General features: G+C 40.5%; 1 protein-coding gene across 3 annotated transcripts; it reads left to right on the plus strand.

The window, feature by feature from the left end:
- The first annotated feature begins 37 nt into the window (after window positions 1–37).
- Window positions 38–19,970, plus strand: GPN1 (GPN-loop GTPase 1). 3 transcript variants are annotated; one of them, XM_021697332.1, is made up of 14 exons: window positions 38–180; window positions 874–967; window positions 3,513–3,552; window positions 4,562–4,628; window positions 5,326–5,363; window positions 7,002–7,080; window positions 7,292–7,386; window positions 8,337–8,382; window positions 9,010–9,156; window positions 10,255–10,337; window positions 11,796–11,835; window positions 12,682–12,772; window positions 17,744–17,851; window positions 19,288–19,970. In XM_021697332.1, exons 1-14 carry the CDS (start codon window positions 70–72, stop codon window positions 19,371–19,373), a joined length of 1,125 nt encoding a protein of 374 aa, XP_021553007.1. In that variant the 5' UTR covers window positions 38–69; the 3' UTR covers window positions 19,374–19,970. The 3 variants fall into 3 exon arrangements, with proteins under 3 accessions (XP_021553007.1, XP_021553008.1, XP_021553009.1); XM_021697333.2 differs by lacking the exon at window positions 5,326–5,363 and having other exon boundaries at window positions 65–180; window positions 7,030–7,080; XM_021697334.2 differs by lacking the exons at window positions 3,513–3,552; window positions 4,562–4,628 and having other exon boundaries at window positions 103–180.
- Window positions 19,971–21,412: the final 1,442 nt, after the last annotated feature.

Consider the following 21,412-nt stretch of genomic DNA (forward strand, 5'->3'; position numbering starts at 1 on the left):
CCGAGCGGCACTTCAGCCTCTCTAGGCACGCGGCGTCTCTATGGTAGAGGGGGCGGAGCCAGGAGAAAGATGGCGGCGCCCGCAGAGGCAGCTGCGTTGCAGGCTTCGGGGGGTCCTCGGCCTTCAGTTTGTCTGTTAGTGTTGGGAATGGCGGGATCTGGGAAAACCACCTTTGTACAGGTGACGTACACGGCGCGGGCGTAGTAGGTGCACGCGAGAGGTTGTCAGTGGTGGGCGGAAGGCCAGGGAGAACGGGAGGGAGGTCTCAGGAGGGTTGGAGGGGACCCGCGTGTGGCTTTAAGGTACTTCCCAGCAACATCGGTTCCTTCTTAGGCTAGCCTTTTTGGACTCTAGCCAGGTTTACTTAGGGCGGTCTTCTTCGCACCCTCAGTTCATATTTGGTACAACTTACCACGTTGTTCTGGAATTGTCTTAACCGGTAAAATTGCCGACTCCTCGAAGGCAGAGGCTTACATGCAGCTGGCAGTTAATACAGTGCTAGCATACAGGCTTTTGGTGTAGATTACTAAAGAATTTTTTCTTGCGCAGCTCTTATGTTTCAAGCACTGGAGATACAGAGATTGAATTTGACGAGGTTCCCGCTTTGGGGAGCTAATATTTTAATGGGAGTGATAGAAAAAAACCTCACACAAATCAGGTAAATAAGTGATCGAGAGTAGGGGAGACTCTTAGACGGGTGATAAAGAAGAGATAGCATTTATGAGAGTTGAATGTTGGAGGTGGATATCGGGGACGAATATTTCAGGTCGAGGGAAATGGAAGTGTAGGAGTCTTCAGGTATGATCGATACAGGAATCTTGGCGCCTTATTCCCTCTTTGTCTTACTCCATCGCTCTTCTCATATCTCTGCAGAGGCTTACTGGACATCTACATAGCCAAGGCTCTCCACCTTATGTGATTAATCTGGACCCAGCTGTACATGAAGTACCCTTTCCTGCTAATATTGGTGAGTAAATTGTAAGAACTGTGTAAATTGTGTGAAGTCGCTCAGAAAATGGAAAGTTTCCAGCCCACCAGTCTTTAATGCTTTAATTTTTTTCTTTTTTTTAAGATTTTATTTATTTATTTGAGAGAGAGAGAGAGAGAGAGAGAGAGAGAGAGAGAAGGAGCAGGGGGAGGGGCAGAGGGAGAGGAAGAAGCAGACTTCCTGCTGAGCAGGGAGCCCCATTCCCACTCCATACCAGGACTCTGGGATCATGCCCTGAGCTGAAGGCAGACGCTTAACTGACTGAGCCACCCAGGTGCCCCTCATTTTCATTTTTCTAAACTACTTTCATTTTCCTTGAATTTCCTAGAATCTCTAAACAAGCCTTCTCCTTTATTCACATTTTCTTTGTTTACTCCTTTTCCTAAGTAAGTTTATTTCCTTACCTCTCACTGTTATCTCTCCCCTCTTTCTGACCAGAGAGTATCAGGCTATTGTTATTTGTGATAATGAAGTGACAGAAAGTCAGTCCTCTCACCTCAAGGTCATAAAACCTTCAGCAGACTCTGATACATAAACCTTTTTTGTTTAGTTTCTTTTCTCAAAAGTTTAGAGTTTAAGGGTTCCCGTGTGGTAGTTCACTTACTGATCTATAGGAACCTTTCTTCCACTCCCAAAGTTACATGGGAAAATGTGTATATGCATATATGCATTGTTTTGGGGAGAGGTTTCCAGTTATCATCAGACTTTCAGAGGATCTGTGACTGTGAAAAAAATTAAGAGTGGATATGATTCACTGTCATGGTTCTTGATAGGATACAGGGGCCTCCTGATTTCCTGGCTGTCACTGTGCTAATCCTCTCCCTCTTTGTCTCTTCTTAATCCTGTTAAGCTGCTTGTACCCCAATCATACTAATAAAGGAAAACCTTGTTAAGAAGCAGAGATCATTTTGGGAAGAGTTTGGGAAAAAGTTGGTATCTTCTCATTTAAAGGATGGACTTCTGTTGATAGATGACTGGATAAAGAAGATGTGGTATATATATACCATGGAAAATTACTCAGCCATAAAAAAGAATAAAGTCTTACCATTTGGGACAACATGGATGGACCTAGAGGGTGTTATGTTAAGTGAAATAAGCCAAGACAGAGAAAGACAAATACCTTATGGTTTCACTTATATGTGGAACCTAAAAAACAAAACAAAACAGAAACAGACTCATAGATACAGGAAACAAACTGTTGGTTACCAGAGCAGGGAGGAGTTGGGAGGTGAGTGAAATAGGTGAAGGGGATTAAGAGGTACAAACGTCTAGGTACACTGTAAGTCATGGGGATATAACGTACAGCATAGGGAATATAGTCAATAATATAATAACTTTGTATGGTAACATGATAACCAGACTTACTGTGGAGATCATTTTGAAATATATAAAAATATCGAATCATTATGATGTAAACCTGAAATTAGTAAGATACTGTATGTCAGTTATACCTAAATTTAAAAAAAAGATGGAATTCTAATAGTTGGTGGGGTCTACAGGCTGGTAGACAGGTTTAGTTAGATATTACTGGATGTATTAATTCCTTTTGAAAAATCATGTCTGTATTACCGTTGTTACCAGTAGGCAGTTAGTAAGAAATAAACTTTTTTCTTGATTCATCTCCCTTTTTCTTTTCTTTCTTTTATTTTTAGTTTAATTCCAGTATAGTTAACATACAATGTTATATTAGTTTCAGGTGTACAATATAGTGATTCAACAATTCTGCATTTTTTTTTAGCTGCCTTTTTCTATGCGTAGGGTCACTGATAAGGTATTAAAGTTGTACAAAACTTTTCTCTTGGGGCGCCTGGGTAGCTCAGTCGGTTAAGTGTCCAACTCTTGGTTTCAGCTCAGATCATGATCTCAGGGTCATGAGATTGAGCCCCGAATTGGGCTCCAGCTCAGTGGGGAGTCTGCTTGAGATTCTTTCCCCTTCCCTCTCTGCTCCTTCCCCTGCTCATGCATGTGTGCGCACGCTCTCTCTCTCTTTCAAGTAAGTTAAAAAAAAAAAAAAATCTCAAAAAAACCCCCAAAACCCAGCTTGGCCACATTACTTAAAAAAAAAACAACTTTTCTCCTTGTCTCAGACCATTTCTACCATAACTTCTGAGTTCCTAGCTAACATTTTTTATGGGTTACTTCCCCGTTATCTTTTGTAAGGAAGGAAACCAGTGTGAAACTGGGGGAATTAGTAGAAGAGAATGCAGACAAGAGAAGTCTGAATGGTTGGTTTCAGCTTCTTGCTGGGTGAGAAGGTACTTGCAGGGCATCTTCTGCCCTGTTCTTCTCGTCACGATCTTGTTTTTTTTTTCCCCATCACAGTTCAGTGACCTTAGCTTAAAAATTTAGAAAACAGATTTGAAAAGTAAGTGAGATACCAAAAGAGAAACTTTTTTTTTTTCCTCAGGGGAAGCAGGGATGACTTGAGAGGCCCGTTGTCTGAGGATATTATAGGTGGAGGGTCTCAACTATATTGTTTCTGTCTGTTAAATTCCAATGAATTCTTCCTCCCGCCTCCCCCCAGATATTCGTGACACTGTGAAGTATAAAGAAGTCATGAAACAGTATCCTTTTCCGCATCTGCTTCGCTGCTGACTCATCCCTGACTAGTTACTATCTGTTTTTTGTGGCTTTGAGAGTATTTTTGCATTTCTTTGTGAAATATACTAGCAAAAGCATTTAATTGCTTTAAAGTAATTTAATTAGGAGGATGGAAAGGTGAATGTGAGAAGAGGTATTATAGGTGATTAGAAATACTGTTTCAGCTTGTTTCAGTTTTCTTACCATCTTCCCAGACTACAGGCTATTATAATTGGAGAGCATAGAGAGTGAGAGGCTAGCTGGTGCTGTGCCTGGTCCCATAAAGTAGTGTTACCTTGGAGGCTACCACCTCCTCTGACACTGGGAAACTCAGAAGTAGGATCAACTCTTAGTACATTGCTGCATGAAATGTGTACTTTCCGTATAGGTGGGTCTAGGTGGATAGACTAATTCTAATCAGCAGGTTGATTGACCAGTGAGGATCAGAGCAAGGAGTGTGATATCTTAATGATATTTTCAGATGATCTTAATGGCTAATGCTATTAAGCTGTCACTGCCAGATGCATCTGTCTGTTACATTTTGGCCACTTTTTTTTTTTTTTTTAAAGATTTTATTTATTTATTTGAGACAGAGAGAATGAGAGAGAGAGCAAGCACATGAGAGGGGGGAGGGTCAGAGGGAGAAGCAGACTCCCCGCCGAGCAGGGAGCCCGATGCGGGACTCGATCCAGGGACTCCAGGATCATGACCTGAGCCGAAGGCAGTCGCCCAACCAACTGAGCCACCCAGGCACCCCATTTTGGTCACTTTAATTTCTTCATTTTGCCTCGGCATCCCCAAAATGATAAAGGAATGAGGATAATGAAAATTCCTTGTGAGGTTAAGGTTGTGTGGTATGTCAGGGATTAGCTGCCAGTATCCATTCATGGAACACTAATGTTATAATGCTGTTTGTGTGAATGATATCCTAAGTGTGAATTTCATCATCTAAGTTGATCTGTAAGTAATTTAAATCCTCAGCTTAGTGTCCAGGTATGGACTTGGGCCCAATGGTGGTATAGTGACGTCACTCAATCTCTTTGCTACCAGATTTGATCAGGTATGTCTGTCTTTACTTTTATAGGCATGGCTGTGTAAAAACCTGTGACTTTTAAATGCCTTAGCTTGCTCACGTTGAGAAAGAGCAATAAACCTGGATATACATAGAAAGTAAGTAAGCATTTTGGGAGACAGAGGAGGTTATGACAGGATGATCAATGTTGTGAGACACTTCACATTTAACATTCTGACAGCCAATAAAACAAAAATCCAGGTTCTTTTCTTGATCTTGGCTTGTAGTGTCACCTTGAGGATGGAATGGAGGGTTGGGGAGTGGGATGGACTAGCAGGCATGGAATGGAAAGATAATGGGGCTTTTTACGTGTGACAAATAATTGTCACTGTTTAAGTTTCTCTCTATCACCTATGTCCATAAGAGTGTTTTGTAATCACTAATTTTTTTACCCTGATATCACTCCGTGAGACAGGCTGTTAACATTTTACTGAAGCACCAAGAGATATGTCCCGACAGTGACAGATCATCTTTAGCTTCTTAGGACCTTGCAGTATACTCCGGCATGTTGCAGTGCTGCTGGTGTGGCTCTGTTTCTTTAGTTCATTGAGTTTATTAGTTGGTGTCCTAAATTGAGAACACAGAGATTGAATAGTTGATAGTGCCTATAAGGCAGGCCACCCTGGAAAGGGTGATTTTTGTGTTGAAAATGGATCCTGTTATAATTGGCATCTTTTTCTTTTAGGTGATGAAATTTATTGAGAAGGCCCAGAACATGTCTAAGTAAGTGATTTCAGTTTAACACCAATTTATTACTCTGTAGTTGACGTGTTTCGAGATTTTAGGATACCATCAAACTCTGAAAGGGTGTAGATTGAGATGAAACCATTAGAAGTGAAAAGAAAAAAGTGGGCAAAAAAAAAAAAAACCACAACAACCCATTAAGATGATATATGGTGAAGATCTAAATTTAATAGTATCCTGCCCCCAATCACTGTCATATATGCCCATGGCTTCCTAGGAGGTATTTTTGAGACTTTGTCCAAATTCAGTTGTCTACCTGCCTTCTCTTGGGAAAACCACATTTGTTGGCATTAAGATCTCTGAAACATCTTACTAACCCTTGTTTAAAAATAAATCTTAAAAAGAATTATAGAGAATTAAAACCACGTATAATACTTAAAAGATGAAACTATTTCACCCTGATTCCCAGTAGAAGTAACAATCATCATTATTACTATTATATTGTGTTATATTATTTTATAATGTATAACATACAGTATTATTATAAAATATTATATGTATTATTGCCATTATTACTATCAGTGACTCATTCCACATGTTTCCATGCATATATACATAGAAGGATGGATAGATAAGGTGTTTCACAAAAATGTTTTTATAAAAAACTACTAGAGGTAGTTAAAAAAAAAATAACAGCTTTTTTGAGATATAAATTCATGTACCAAAGGTCCACCCTAATTTTTAAGTATACAGTATAGTGGTTTTTAGTATATTCGTAAAGTTATGCACTGATCACCACTATCTATCTAATTCCAGAACTTTCTCTTCATCCTCAAAAGAAACCATACTCATTAGCAGTTCCTGTTATTCTCCCTTCCTACCCGAGCTCCGGGTGGCTGCACCATTTTACATTCTCACCAGCATCGTGTGAGGGGTCCTGGTCCACACCCTCGCCAATACTTGTTGTTGTCCTTGTTTTTGGTTATAGCCATGTCAGTGAGTGTGAAGTGGTGTCTCATTGTGGTATCAGATTTGATTTATATTTCCTCGGTGATTAAAAATGTTAAACATCATTTTATGTACTTTTTGGCCATTGGTATATATTTGGAGAAATGTCTATCCAAAATTTTTTACTCATTTTTAAAAACAGCTTTATTTAGATATAATTCATATACCATTTAAAGTGTCTGTTGGCTTTTGGTATATTCACAGAATTGTACAACCATAGCTACAGTCACTTTTAGAATATTTCCATCACCTCAAGAAGAAACCCTGTATTTAGCTATTACTCCCCTATCTCTCTATTCCTCCTTCCCCTCCTCCACCTTCACCCCCACCTCCACCCCAAGAGACCAGATGGTTTCCCAAGAGATTTGCCTTCTCGTTTTGTTTATCTCTCATCTTTAATGCAGTGTGTTTCTAAAACTATCACAGTTTCTCTGTGATCATTTGCAGCAGTTTGTGGACTGCTGCTCCTGCCTGGTAGCGTGAATATTGGACATTGAACAAAGCCCAGGGGAACGTGGTACATGTTTTAAGGGCAGTGGGAGGAAATTAGACTTGACAGTGTGAAGAGGTTCCAATCTTGGATAACCAGATGTTCAGTGTTTTGTGTGCTGGAATATCTTTTAGCATTACACAAGTGTAATACTTCTTTAATGGTTGTTCTTGACACAGATATGTCTTGATTGACACACCTGGACAGATTGAGGTGTTCACGTGGTCAGCTTCTGGGACAATCATCACTGAGGCCCTGGTGAGTACTGTAGGTCTGGTTACTGAGAGTAACTAGAGAGTTAGACTGGTTAAGCATCTTTTTATTGCATGGGACCTTATATGGGAGGGAGTTGTGGAAGCTCTGTACACCCTGCCTAAGGCGGTTCTCCCTTGCTAAGGAAGGTGGGAAAAGAGTTTGGGGATAGGTCATGAGCCCTTTGACTAAGGCTGTGATTATTTTGTGGCTTTAGGCGTCCTCATTTCCAACAGTTGTCATTTATGTAATGGATACATCAAGAAGTACCAACCCAGTGACCTTCATGTCCAATATGCTCTATGCCTGCAGGTAATTGATTGCTGGTGGGCATGCTATTACATCAAGGGAGGAGGCCTCTTCTTTTCTCTTTTGTATTTGAGTCCTGAGTACTTACCAACCTGGATTTGTGCTCATTCAGATGTGCCCCTCAGTTTAGTAGTTGTAAGCTGGGGAGAGGTTAGAAGAGAAAAGAGACACATGTGCTGGCATTCTCTGTGAGCAGCTTCTCATCTTCCTCCCTTGCTTGTTTATAGAAACAGGTCGTGTATGAATATGAACCTTTTGGTAGTTGCTCCCAGTTGAATGAAACAAGTCTAAATAGAATAGAGCCCTCTGGTCTAAATGCTCCTTTTCTGTGTTATGACATGTAGAGTTAAATTATAATGTGAGAGCTTATGAATAAAGAGATTTTTCTATAATTCCACAAAGCACAAGTTTGCCCCAGCTTGGTGTCATTGGGGACAGAAGGACATGCCTCACTAGGGTATGTGAGTGCAGTAGACATAGGAACAAGGCGAACTATTATTAAATGTGAGAGAATTTACTTGGGGTGTACACAAAAGCCATCGCCAGCATTTGTGCCTTCTCATATGACTAGGGGTATCCCTTCTTGTTAGATTCAGGAAATCCTAGTCCAAATAGAAATCTGATGATTGATAATGTTTTTTGTTTCCATATTTATTGTTTAAAAGACAGTTATTTGGTAAAAACAACCCTACAAAAAAAGCATACACAAAAAACAAGATCAGTATCAAAGCATTATTACTCCAAGAAAGAGAGAGAATGTGTGTGTTGTTTGCTTGAGGGTTGGTGGTGGTTTTTCCTCTTGGGAGAGGAAACTGAGGGCTGTGTGAGAATGGATACGTATATGTGGAGTCTGAACCCATTCCACTTCTCTTTACTCAGTTCCCACGGACTGACACTGGGCAAGCAGGAGCTTAAGTGTTTTTACTAATAGTGTCTTGATATTTGATTTTCAGCATCTTGTACAAAACCAAGCTGCCTTTCATTGTGGTTATGAATAAAGTAAGTGGATCCTTCCTTCAGTATTTCTTTTTCATCAGAACCTTGTGTTATTGGAAGGTTTGGGTAGGTGAGGATTTTCACATGTTGGAGAACAGATTCAAACTTATCTGAAACAAAGTCATGAGCACTTGTAGCAGAAAGATTGAATCAGATTGAATGAATATTTATCAGTGGCTCTCATCAAAGTATTTTTAAACTAGATAGAGTAGCCCCTCAACCGTAGTGTATAGGTTATCCCTCAGAATTGCATTGTATATGGGGGAGGGGCTGCTAGTTTATTGGCAGTCACAATTAAAACAGAAAACTTCACTGTTGTTGGGTTGACAGCTAGGATTCAAGAGACTACATGACTTCAGAGCCTGGAATATGCTGGCATCTACTGTCGCCATGGTCACTTGGCAGTGGATAGTGAAGGGTCTGCTTCAACCAAGAGAACACATATCTTCATTTCATTATTTATAGTAGTCTTGGCCCTTTATGGTTTGTTGTAGTGGAGGAGGAAATGGTGAAAGCAGAGAAAAAATACATGAATAATTGCTTTGTTGTCGCCACTTAATTAAAATTTTTTCAAAGTTTGATATCTAAGCACATCTCTGGTTGCTAATCGTTGACTTCTCTCTGGTACAGACTGACATCATTGATCACAGCTTTGCAGTGGAATGGATGCAAGATTTTGAGGCTTTCCAAGATGCCTTGAATCAAGAGACTACATACGTCAGTAACCTGACTCGTTCAATGAGCCTGGTGTTAGATGAATTTTACAGCTCACTTAGGGTAAACTTTCTCCTCTCCTTATGCTGACAGTCCCTTCAGACAATCTCTTAATCCATAGGGCTGGTTTTGAACCTATCTTAGAAAAGAAGTTCGTTACCTTCATAAAAAAAGCATTTAAGCATTACTTATAAAAATGGGAGTTTTATGGTTGTTTTTTTTTTTCATTCTTTTGCGTGTTGTTGTCCAGTTTGAAAACTGGAGGTTTAAAAGATAAATAAGGTAGGGGCGCCTGGCTGGCTCAGTCACTAGAACATATGGCTGGCTCTTAATCTCAGGGTCGTGAGTTTGAGCCCCACTTTGGGCACTGAGATTACTTAAAAAAGATAAATAAGGTAAAGACCCAACCTTCAGAGTTTATGGTTTAGTTTGAAGAGAGGGCTACATACAGAATTGAAACATGATATATTGTGCTAAGGACCTTACGAAGATTGGAGGTTGAGGCTCATGCTGGTAAAGGGCAGATCACTCTTGAAATGAAGGATTTTGGAGGATATAGCATTAGAGGTATGCTTTGAAGGAAGGGTACGATTTATTTTTTATTTTTTTAAAGATTTTATTTTTTGTGTGTGTGTGTATGCGCGTGCGAGAGAAAAAGCACACACATGAGCCGGGGAGAGGGGCAGAGAGAGAAGCAGACTCCCCGCTGAGCAGGGAGCCCAATGCAGGACCCTATCCCAGGACCCTGGGATCACGACCTGAGCTGAAGGCAGACGCTTAACCGACTGAGCCACCCAGGCACCCAGGAAGAGTACGATTTATATAAGCAAAAGTGTGTTGGGGTGGCAGGGAGGATGGTAATTGCCCAAGCAAAGGCATTGCGATACTAATTTTTATAGAAAACAGTGGTTGGATTTGACAGGGAATAGATGACAAGTCTTGCTACGTGTTTCTCCTCTTTTTTTTCTAGTCCTCTCTTTTCCATAGACATCTTTCCATGGCTTTTGAGTATGTGTGCTGTTTTGTTTTAGCTTCACTCTTTGTCAGAGACTTCTTGAAGTATCTAAACAACTTTTATGAAGATTTTATGATATTTGAACAAAGTAATATACACCATTTAAAAATATACAGTTTCCTCAGTGGTACTGATGCTTTTGACAGGTGGTGGGTGTGTCTGCTGTTCTGGGTACAGGCTTAGATGAACTCTTCATGCAAGTCACCAGTGCTGCGGAAGAATATGAAAGGTGAGGATAAAGAAAAATCCTGTTGATGACATTTTTAGTAACATACAATCTGATATGGTAGCAGTTTTGTCAGCAAAGCATTTTGGTTTTCATAGTACAGGTATTATGTTTGCCATGTGTATGTGTACTGGATCTGTATGTGCACACTTAGGAATAACAAGTCCCCATTAACCTTTTTTAAAAATAGGAGTATAAAACCTTCGCTGTATTGAATGATTAAGAGCAGGAGTCTTCAGACTTTTTGTAAAAAGCCAGATAGTAAATATTTTAGGTTTTTGTGGGCCATACGATCTTTGTTGCAACTGCTTAACTGTCATTGTAGGGCAAAAGCATCCATAAATAATTTGCAAATGAATGGGCATGGCTGTGTTCCAATAAAACTTTATATACAAAAATAGACATGATTTGGCTTGTTTGCCACATTGGCTGACCCTGGATTAAGAACATAGACTTTGGAGTCAGACAGACATGGGTTGGATTTCTGTTTTCTCCACTGAATAAATGAGTGGCCTTAGCAAGTTTTCATCATTTGTAGATCAGGGATAATAGCATTTATTGTTAAGGTTGTTGTGAGCATTATTTGAGAAAATATATCCAAGCACCTAGCACAATTGCTGACACATAGCAAGCACACTTCATGATAAATGGTGGTTATTACTGTTATCATGGTTAATACGGAATTCTGTTTACTTACAGGAAAGTGTAATCAGAGCACTTTCCTTGGGCTGGTGGCATGATAATTGGCCACTTACTAGCATGTTCCTTTGGCTTCATACTTAGCAAGATTCTAACAACCACATGGTGGTTTTTAGACACATTATTTTCATTTTGATTCATCAGACAAGGGGTCTTTCTGTGTGTTACCAAAGTCTTAGGATAGACCTTTCTGTATCCTTTTGTAACTTCCCAGATAAGCCACATAATTACATATTGGGCTTCCTGAGCCCAACAGGCCTCCCTTTTTTTTAAAATTTATTTGACAGAGAGAGAGCGCGCGCACAAACACACAAGCAGAGGGAGGGGCAGAGGGAGAGGGAGGAAGCAAGCTCCCCGCTGAGCAGGGAGCCCGATGTGGGGCTCGATCCCCTGAGACCCTGAGATCATGACCTGAGGCGAAGGCAGACGCTTAACTGACTGAGCCACCCAGGCACCCCAGGCTCCCTTCTTTTATTCATCTTAGTTTTATCCAAACAAATGATGAGCTCATGAGTCATGGATTCTAGAGTTAATCTTTCCAGGCCAGCAGTCTTTTGTCTCTTTGGGGTTTCAGGGTGGGGGCAAGCACCTTGACTTTTAATTCCATAGGGGTATAATCTCCGTGACTGACTTGTTACATATAATGTTCAGTGAAGTAAGGTCTTCTGTTACTGTCAGGGACCTAGGAAAATAGAAGTGATGTGGGGGTGGGCAGGACAGATTATTAAATAAAGGAATTTAGAAAGTGTTTTCTCTTTCCAGGGAGTATCGTCCTGAATATGAACGTCTGAAGAAGTCAGTGGTAAGAGAGGAGGCTATTTGTGTATTTTGGACCACTAAAATATAACTTTAAACCATGCACTAATCCTCGTGCCATAAATCCTTTGTTTTGGCTATCAGTGTATGTTTTAGATGTTTGTTATTTAAATTAGTAAATTTGTATGTGTGCTGTCTAGATGCAGAAGGGCCCCTTAATTATTTTTCTTCTCTTTATTTGAAGTTTTTTAAATCTGATTTTTCCAGTTACATTTGCTAAGCACTTCTTGGGCCCCACCCCCCTCCTACTCCTGAGGCTCATTTAAGGACTGGTTATAGAATTTTAAGAAAAAAGAGGTGGTTCACAGTGCTTATTCCAAATAATCACTTGGCCTGCCCTCTTCAGCTGCATTGGGCCCCTTACCACTGCTATGTCTGCTTGAGGGTTCTTTTGATGTGTTCTTGTATCCAGTTTCTGAAACCTCTAATTCTGTCTGCAGAGCCCTCTAGTCTGAACTTGTGCTCCTCTGGGCCCACACTGCTTGGTGTTTCTGTATCTGCCTCAGTGTTTCTTACCTGCCTCGGTGTCTAAATAGCCTCTGGTATTTGTATATTTAGTCATCTCTTGTTAGAAGTCTGGCATCTAACTTGGGGCTCTTTTTTTTTTTTAAGATTTTATTTTATTTATATTTATTTTGGAGAGAGGGTGGGTGCGTTGGTGGGGGGGGGGGGGGGGGGTGGAGGGAGAGAATCTTAGGCAGGCTCCACACTCAGTGACCCTGAGATCATGACCTGAGCCAAAATCAAGAGTTGGACGCTTAACTGCCAGAGCCACCCAGGTGCCCCTAGGACTCCTTCTTTAATATGAAGATATTTTTCTCTGTATATACAGGCCAGTGCACAGAGCCAGCAGCAGAAGGAACAACTGGAACGCCTTCGGAAAGATCTGGGCTCTGTAGCCTTGGACACAGGGACTGCCACAGGTATTGGAGAGTCTCTTGGTGTTAGGAACTAAAAGGAGGATATGCCTACTTCCACTGAGCAGGAAGATACTTATATTTAAGAGCGAGAAAAGGATAAAGATAAAGTGGTGTTTGAGATTGATGTATCTATTTATTTTTTATATCACATTTACTTTGTGTGTGATTTGGAAAGGTAAACTCCTGAAACTTGTATATAACTATACCACTTTGATTTCTTCCTCTTCAGGTAGTTTTTGCTTTACTTTGGCAAGATACTTGGTATCTTCTCTATTTTCTTAAATATTTTTTTAAAAAAATTTAGTTAACATACAGTGTATTGTTAGGTTCAGGGTAGAGTTTAGTGATTCATTAGTTGCATACAACACCCAGTGCTCATTACATCAAGTGCCTTCCTTCACGCCCATCACCCAATTACCCCGTCCCCCCACCTACAATTTTCTTAAATACTTTTTACTCTCCAACCCCTGCGTTGTTTTTTTTTTCTTTTCCTGTTTATTTTGACCTGCTTTCAGATTAACAGAAAAATTGTGTGGCTAGTATAAGAATTACTATATACCATTCAACCAGATTCGCAAAATGTTAACATTCTACCACACTTACTTCATTCTTTTTCTTTTTCTCATTATGTATGACTTATATATAAGCATGTAAATATATTTATAAATAAAATATATATTCCTTTTTTCAAAATCATTTAAGAATAAGTTATAGACTTACTTTTTTTTTTTTTTTTTTAAAGATTTTATTTATTTGAGAGAGAGAATGAGAGAGAGAGAGCAGGAGAGGGGGGAGGGTCAGAGGGAGAAGCAGACTCCCCGCCGAGCAGGGAGCCCGATGCGGGACTCGACCCCGGGACTCCAGGATCATGACCTGAGCCGAAGGCAGTCGCTCAACCAACTGAGCCACCCAGGCGCCCTATAGACTTACTCTTGAATATTATCCTTGAATATTTGAGTATATTATTTCTAAAAACAAGGATATTATTTTATATAAGCTCATTACTAAAAATTAGGAAACTAACTCTGATAACTGTGTTCCTTATTTAGATGTAGCCATTTGCCCTGTGTAGCAGGAGAAAATCCTGGATCTGCATTGCATTGAGTTATCTTGACTCTTGTTCTCCTTTAATCTGGAATGGTTCCTTTGTTTTTCTTTGTATTTCATGGTAGTGACAATTCTGAAGTGTATGAGACAGATATCTGATAGAATGTTCCTCAGTTTGGGTTTGTCTGACACTCCCTCAGGACTCAGTTCAGGTGGCTCATTGGTGGCAGCACTTTACAGAAGTGAAGTTGTGATTTTTCCATGCATAACGTCCAAGGCCCACGATGTAGATTTGTCCCATCATTGGTGATGTTAATTTTGATTACTTGCTTAAAGTGGTGTCTGCCAGGTTTTTCATTGTAAAGTTCTTTCTCCCTTTATAGTAAGTCTTTTTTTGGGTGATGCTTTGAGACCATATGAATATCCTTCTAATTTTCACATGTTTACCCACTAGTTTTAGTATCCATTAATGTAATAGGGATAGTATCCATTTTTCTGTGATGCCTGTTAGAAATATTTTCTGTTTGTCACTTGTTTTTTGACTTTGTCCATGGTGTTATTTTGCCAGGTGAAAGTTTTTGTTTTGACGTAATCAAATTTACTTGCCTTCTTTTTTACTGCATCTGGATTTTGATTCATAATTGGGAATCCCTTATCTATGCTGTGCTAAAGAGGAATTTACTCATGTTTTATTGTAGTACTTGTATGGTTTCATTATATGTATTTATTGATTGAGAGAGAGTGAGTGAGCGAGAGAGAACATGAATTGGGGGAAGGGGCAAAGGGAGAAGGAGAAACAGACTTCCCACTGAGCAGGGAACCCAATGTGGGACTCAGTCCCAGGACCATGGGACCATGACCTAGGCTGAATGCAGACGCTTAACCCACTGAGCCACCCAGGCACCCCACTGTCTACATTTAAAGATTTTTTTTTTTTTTTAAGATTTTATTTATTTATCTGAGAGAGAGAATGGGAGACAGAGAGCATGAGAGGGAAGAGGGTCAGAGGGATAAGCAGACCCCCCGCTGAGCAGGGAGCCCGATGTGGGACTCGATCCTGGGACTCCAGGATCATGACCTGAGCCGAAGGCAGTCGCTTAACCAACTGAGCCACCCAGGCGCCCTACATTTAAAGATTTTTATTTATTTATTTGAGAGAGAGAATGTGCCAGTTATCCCAGCAGAAGGGAGGAACAGAGAGGGAAGGAGAGGGAGGGGAAAGAATCTCCAGCAGGCTCTGCACTAAGCACGAAGCCCAAAGTGGGCCTTGATCTCATGACCCTGAGATCATGACCTGAGCCGAAACCAAGAGTCAGGGGCTTAACCAACTGAGCCACCCAGGTGCCCCTCATTTTCTGCATTTAGATCCCTGATCCATTTAGAGTTTATTCCTGGGTATGGTGTAAAGTATAGGTCTGTGTTACCTTTTTCATAAAGTTGTACCTGCACTGTTTCTCAAAAAGTCTACCTTTGCCCCAGCGATCTGAGATGCTACCTACATGGTATACTAAAGTTCCATGTGTACTTGGGTATATTTTTGGACTTGCCATTTTATTCTTCTGGACTATTTGTCTGTACCACACTGTTATAATTACGTAGGGCCTTTATAGAATTTTTTTTTTTTAATTTTATTTATTTATTTGACAGAGAGAGACACAGCGAGAGAGGGAACACAAGCAGGGGGAGTGGGAAAGGGAGAAGCAGGCTTCCCACGGAGCAGAAAGCCCGATGCGGGGCTCGATCCCAGGATCCTGGGATCATGACCTGAGCCGAAGGCAGACGCTTAACAACTGAGCCACCCAGGCGCCCCTTCCTTTATAGAATGTTTTAATGTCTGCCATGGCTAGTCCCTTTTCATATTTTTCTTTTTTAGTGTTTCCGTGGCTATTCTTGCATGTTTGTTTTTCCACATGAACTTTAGCATCAACTTATTTAGTTTGCTAAAAAAACTTTTTGGTATTTTTATTGGTATTGCATTATGTACGTTAATATAGGGTGAACTGCAGACTCATGTTGAATCTCTCTATCCAAGGATAAGGAATATGTTTATATTTTTAAGTGTACTTTTGTATTTTTCAGGAGTTTTCCCTTGTGGTTTTTGCATAGTTTTTGTTAAAATTTTCCAAGTATTTTATCTTCTTTGTTAGTGTTGAAAATGGGATTTTCTGAACCACTGTATCTTCTAACTGGTTATGTTTGTGTATATGAAGACTTTTCATTTCCATATATTAGTCTTTTTATTTTGCTACTTTATTGAATTTCTTTGTTTTTTAATATTTTTTAAAGATTTATTTATTTGAGAGAGAGTACACGTGCGGGGTGGGAGCGGCAGAGGGGGAAGATGAAGAGAGAAAGAATTGGAAGCAGACTGTGTGCTGAGTGAGGAGCCCAGTGGGGGGCTCGATCCTGTGACCCATGAGATCATGACCTGAGCTGAAACCAAGAATCGGTTGCCCAACCGACTGAGCCACCCAGGTGCCCCTGAATTTTCTTATTGTTTGAATTAATTTTGTCATTGATTCTTAGGGGTTTCTAGGTTGGTGCTCATATTTAGTATCTATGCGCCCCCACCCACCCACACTTATGGATGGACTGGCCTTTAAAGGAATGAAGTTCTGTTCACGACAGCTTTTGCTGTATCTTTAGTAGACAACAGCAAAGCCACTTGGAGCGGGGAGATGCTAGAAACTGGCGGGGTTTACCAGTTATGTGAACTCACCTGGCTGTCTTTGTTGTGCACCCCAGTGACATAAATTTCTGTGCTCTTCACTCAAGAATATGTGAAGTAGCAAATGTTAAATCTGCTGCAAAAGGTCTTCCATACTCAGATAACCTGTTAAAGGTTGGGGACTTGCAGTAAATTATTTGGGGAAAATCACAAGTATAGCTGGGCACAGACTTAAGCACTGACTGTTAGCACGCCATGTCACCATCCTTCTTCAGGGCCACAGTCCCCTTGAGATTTGCGCCCCTTGATGTTGCCACTGTTGGCCTCCTCCATCCCCAGCTGACTTCTCTCCAACTAGGCTCCTGAAGAGAGTGGTCATGTCCTCCCGCGGCTCCAGGATACTGGGCATCGCTTTAGGTTCTGAGTCCAACCCTTGCAGGCTGAATTCCCTGCACAGAAATGAAGTGATTCGACTTTGATTGGCACTTAGCCCTTGTTCAGTTTCCGAGTAGGGAATTTGCCTCTATTAGTATATTCAATTTCCCATTTTCCTCCCTCCCTCTTTTTCTTGAATAATATCCTGGCTCCTTTACTCTCTGTCATTTCACCATCTATTCTCTTCAGACCCTCAGAACTTAAATTTCCACCAGGAATATTCCTTAGTACTCTACACTTTTACGCTGACTCATCACACACTGCATCTGCTCAGATACCTTTAGTCTTCATAGGAAAAACTATAGCCTCTTCTAAGCTGTGAGCTACTAAAACGAATGATGTTACTACCAGGACAAGATACCTGAGAATTATTTTCCTCAGCTTAAAAATAGCACCTTTTGGGTTACTGGGATCCTGAAAGCATTTTGTGAACTACACTACTGTAAAATGTTAAGTGGTATTAAAACAATAATACATTTAGAAGAGGTAAGAGTCAGCATTTATATTTATCATGAGCATTTTCATCCTGCTAATTTATAATCATAGTTACTGAATCAAAATCACCTTTTGGGGGACGCCTGGGTGGCTCAGTTGGTTAAGCGACTGCCTTTGGCTCAGGTCATGATCCTGGAGTCCCGGGATCGAGTCCCATATCGGGCTCCTTGCTCAGCAGGGCGTCTGCTTCTCCCTCTGACGCTCCCCCCCTCATGCTCTCTCTCTCTCATTCTCTCTCTCAAATAAATAAAATCTTTAAAAAAAAAAAAATCACCTTTTGGGGGAGACATAGGTTCATGACATGCTACTGATAGGTGTTTTCTCCGTAGACAGCTTATCTCCTGCACTTGACCCTTCTGACTTGATCCTGACTCGGGGAACTTTGGATGAAGAGGATGAAGAAGCAGACAGTGATACTGATGATATTGATCACAGAGGTGAGAGATGGCTGAGGTGGCTCATGAGAAGAGAGTAGCTGCTTATCCCCACATTGTTTGCTCAGGAGCTTTCTTGTTGAGAGAAACCATATAGATGCAGCCAGAGTGATAGGGGAGAGAAAGATGGCACCCGATAGAGCAGTGGGAAAGAGTTCCATATATTGAGTTCCTGGCCTTTCTACTGAATGGTTAATATTGAGCTCATTGCAGGCTTTTTGTTAGTCTCTTGTCTTCTCATCTTTAGGTCCTAACTCAATTTGAGAAATCCAGGATTTTTGTTTCGTGTAATTACTGTTTTAAAAATACATGAGGTGGGGGGCGGTGAAGAATGCATAAGGAGGCCTCAGCAGACCGAAACCAGTTAGAAGGGACTGTAACACTGAGGATAGAATGGCTCTGGAAACCCAAAAGGGTTCCACCTGGCATAGTTTTATGTACTGTGAACAGAATCTGTTTCTTGAAACAACGCTTTTTGGTTCTAGCTATGACCGAGAGCAAACCTCTCTTTACCATCCAGTGTGCCAGATGCTAACATCTAAACTGCCTCATTGACTCAGATTTATTGAGGTATAGTTTACAAACAGTAAAGCTCACCCCCCCCTTTTTTTTTTTTTTAAAGATTTTTATTTATTTGATAGAGACACAGCGAGAGAGGGAACACAGCAAGAGAGGGAGTGGAAGAGGGAGAAGCAGGCTTCCTGCTGAGCAGGGAGTCTGATGTGGGGCTCGATCCCAGGACTCTGGGATCATGACCTGAGCCGAAGGCAGACGCTTAACGACTGAGCCACCCAGGTGCCCCTAGTTTGATGAGTTTTTAACAAATATATGTGCACTTGTAACAGCCATCATAGTCAAGTTCCTCATGCTTGTTTTTATTCAGTCCCCTTCCTGCACACTTAGTTTTTGGCAATCACTAATCTGATTTCTGTTCCTATAATTTTGCTTTTTCCAGAATGTTGTATAATTAGGATCACAATATTTAGCTTTTTGGATTTGACTTTTTTTCAGTCCGTGTAATGCTTTTGCAATCCATCCATGTATCAGAAGTATGTTCTTTTTATTGAATAATATTCCATGATGTGGCTTTTACCACAAGTTGTTTGTCCATTCATCAGCTGATTGCCATTAGGGTTGTTTCCAGATTTTAGTTATTATGAATAAAGTTGCTGTATATGTTTTTCTTGGTTAAAAATACCTAGGAGTGGGACCTCATTTTAGTTACTCAATGAGGGAGATATTCTCCACATTTACAGGTGAAAGAAACTGTAAATTTTGGGCAACATGATAAATAGAGCATGCTTCTGGGAGATATTTCCTCATTGTGAGGAGTGAACACGTAGTTTATTAGAAGCAGAGTACTATTTCTGATAGATTGGTGACAGCAGCTCTAATCTGTCTATTGGGAAAGTTAAGACTTGACCTTTTTTTCCTTGTAGTTACGGAGGAAAGCCGTGAAGAGCCAGCATTCCAGAATTTTATGCAAGAATCAATGGCACAGTATTGGAAGAGAAACAACAAGTAGTTTCTAGAAGTCCAGAATTTTGGAACTCTGTGAAGGAACTATCCTAACCTCTGATTGGGGGCTACTATAAAGGACAATTTTGTTCAGAGTTAGCAGAGTTTTTCTTATAGGGAAATTTGACTTAGATGCAGCCAGGGATAGAAAACCATTGGACCTGGCAGGTAGATGCAGGTTCCCCTTGGCCTGTCCCTTGGATTTATGCAAGGAAGGATATTCTGACTATTCTTGGATGCTGATATCCCTTCAAACCTAAAGCTTCAAGTTTTATCATTTGAACTTTTGCTGCTGATGGATGGAACAGCAAGAACTTTTCACTTCAAATCTCTGTCAGGTTGGATCTGTATTCTACTTTCCCAGCATCTTGCCCTTGACCCTGTACCATGAGTTCCCCTCTTTTTAGCCAAAAGGGAGTGGAAACATGAGCTTGCCCAGGGTGGCAGTGGAGTCTCCTTGGCAACCAGTCAATCTTGGGTACAAAGTGTGGGGGTAACTCACTATAGGACAACAGGTTCATTGAAGAAAGTGAGCAAAACATATGACCAATGAATAAGAATCCTGCTTTGGATGATGACTTGGATAAAGTGTTTTTAATTTTAACTTTGTTGTAAGCCTGCCTGTCATAATTTCAAATAAGAAAATTATGTAATTGCAAGTAGGTTCGCTTCTATTCAACACAGAGGTTTAAAGCCACATGTCCAAACCTGTCTCAGTAAAGAGGGGATGTTTACTAAAGTCTCCCATGTACACATACCAAGTAACCAGGTACAGAGCTAGGCACCGTTTCTATTATACTTTAAGGCGAAGTATTCTTTGTGATTTATTCAAAGACCATGGATTTGGGTAAGGTGCACATTCCATATATAATAGCTTTGGTAAGGCAAACCTTCCACATTCTTCACAGTATCTTAAAACATAGTGTATTTCTCTTAAGGAATTTTATCCATGCCTAATCTGTACTCCAATTCAGCAGTTCTCAAGTATGATCACTGGACCAGAAGCATCAGCATGACCTGGAAAATTGTTAAAAACACAACACTTAAGACCTGAATCAGAAACTGTGGGAGTGGGACCTAGAAATCTGTTTTAGTAAGTCCATCAGGGAATTCCCATGATGTTAAGTTTGAGAACTGCTCTAGCTAAAATAGCCTGTGATAGTTCCAGGCCAGGAGAATCTCAGGTATCTTAAAATGACCTGCTTTATCAGAGTACCTAACCTTGACCATCTGGTGCCTATTCTCCAATGTAAATATTCTAAAAAGTATTTTATTTTACCATTAAGTATTAATTTCAGTGTTCTGCACCTATAGATTATATACTTATAGATATTAATTTCAATATTCTATACCTAGAAGCCACTAGTCTTAAAAATTTGAACCTGTTCAAGAGGAAACCATCTTGCAAAGCAAGACTCTGAACATACTTGGTTTTTCCCCTTAGTGCTTTGAATACTTCCTTAAAAAAAACTTGTCTGGGGGCTTCTGGGTGGCTCAGTCAGTTAAGTGTCTGACTCTTGATTTTAGCTCAGGCCTTGGTCTCAGGGTCATGAGTTCAAGCCCCACACTGGGCTCCATGCTGGGCATGGCGCCTACTTAAAAAACAAAACAAAAAAACCCTTGCCTGGCGTATGCCTTAAGCTCCACTCCATAAGGACAGGGACAAAGTCTTCCTCATCTTTGTATCCCTTGCACAAGAACCAGTACATAATAGCTCAATAAATGTTTGCTAACTGAATGAATTAAATACTAGATGACTACTTTATGGAAACTGCCTGATGTCTGCTTTCATAAATAAATGGGAAAATGAAGCTAAGCGTGGAATGGGAGTTCAGAGAAGTGTACTAAGGATTGTGCAATTAGCAAATTTATAAGTTATCAGAGTTTATGTTGTAATCTCATTTTACTGCTATTGCATTTTTTTAAAAAGATTTTATTTATTATTAGAGAGTGTGCATGCTTGAGAGGGGGTTGGGGCAGAGGGAGAACCAGATGCCGGGCTTGATCTCACGACCTTGAAATAATGACCTGAGGTGAAGTGAGACG

Source organism: Neomonachus schauinslandi, chromosome 10 (genome assembly GCF_002201575.2).
Source record: "Neomonachus schauinslandi chromosome 10, ASM220157v2, whole genome shotgun sequence".
NCBI classification, from domain to species: Eukaryota; Metazoa; Chordata; class Mammalia; order Carnivora; family Phocidae; genus Neomonachus; species Neomonachus schauinslandi.

Bases quoted from the DNA above. Each gene is read 5' to 3' on its own strand.
- GPN1 (XM_021697332.1), top strand. From the start codon at position 70: ATGGCGGCGCCCGCAGAGGCAGCTGCGTTGCAGGCTTCGGGGGGTCCT. The intron at 968-3,512 runs GTGAGTAAATTG...GCCTCCCCCCAG, and splicing joins ACCCTTTCCTGCTAATATTG to ATATTCGTGACACTGTGAAG. The intron at 8,383-9,009 runs GTAAGTGGATCC...TCTCTGGTACAG, and splicing joins TCATTGTGGTTATGAATAAA to ACTGACATCATTGATCACAG.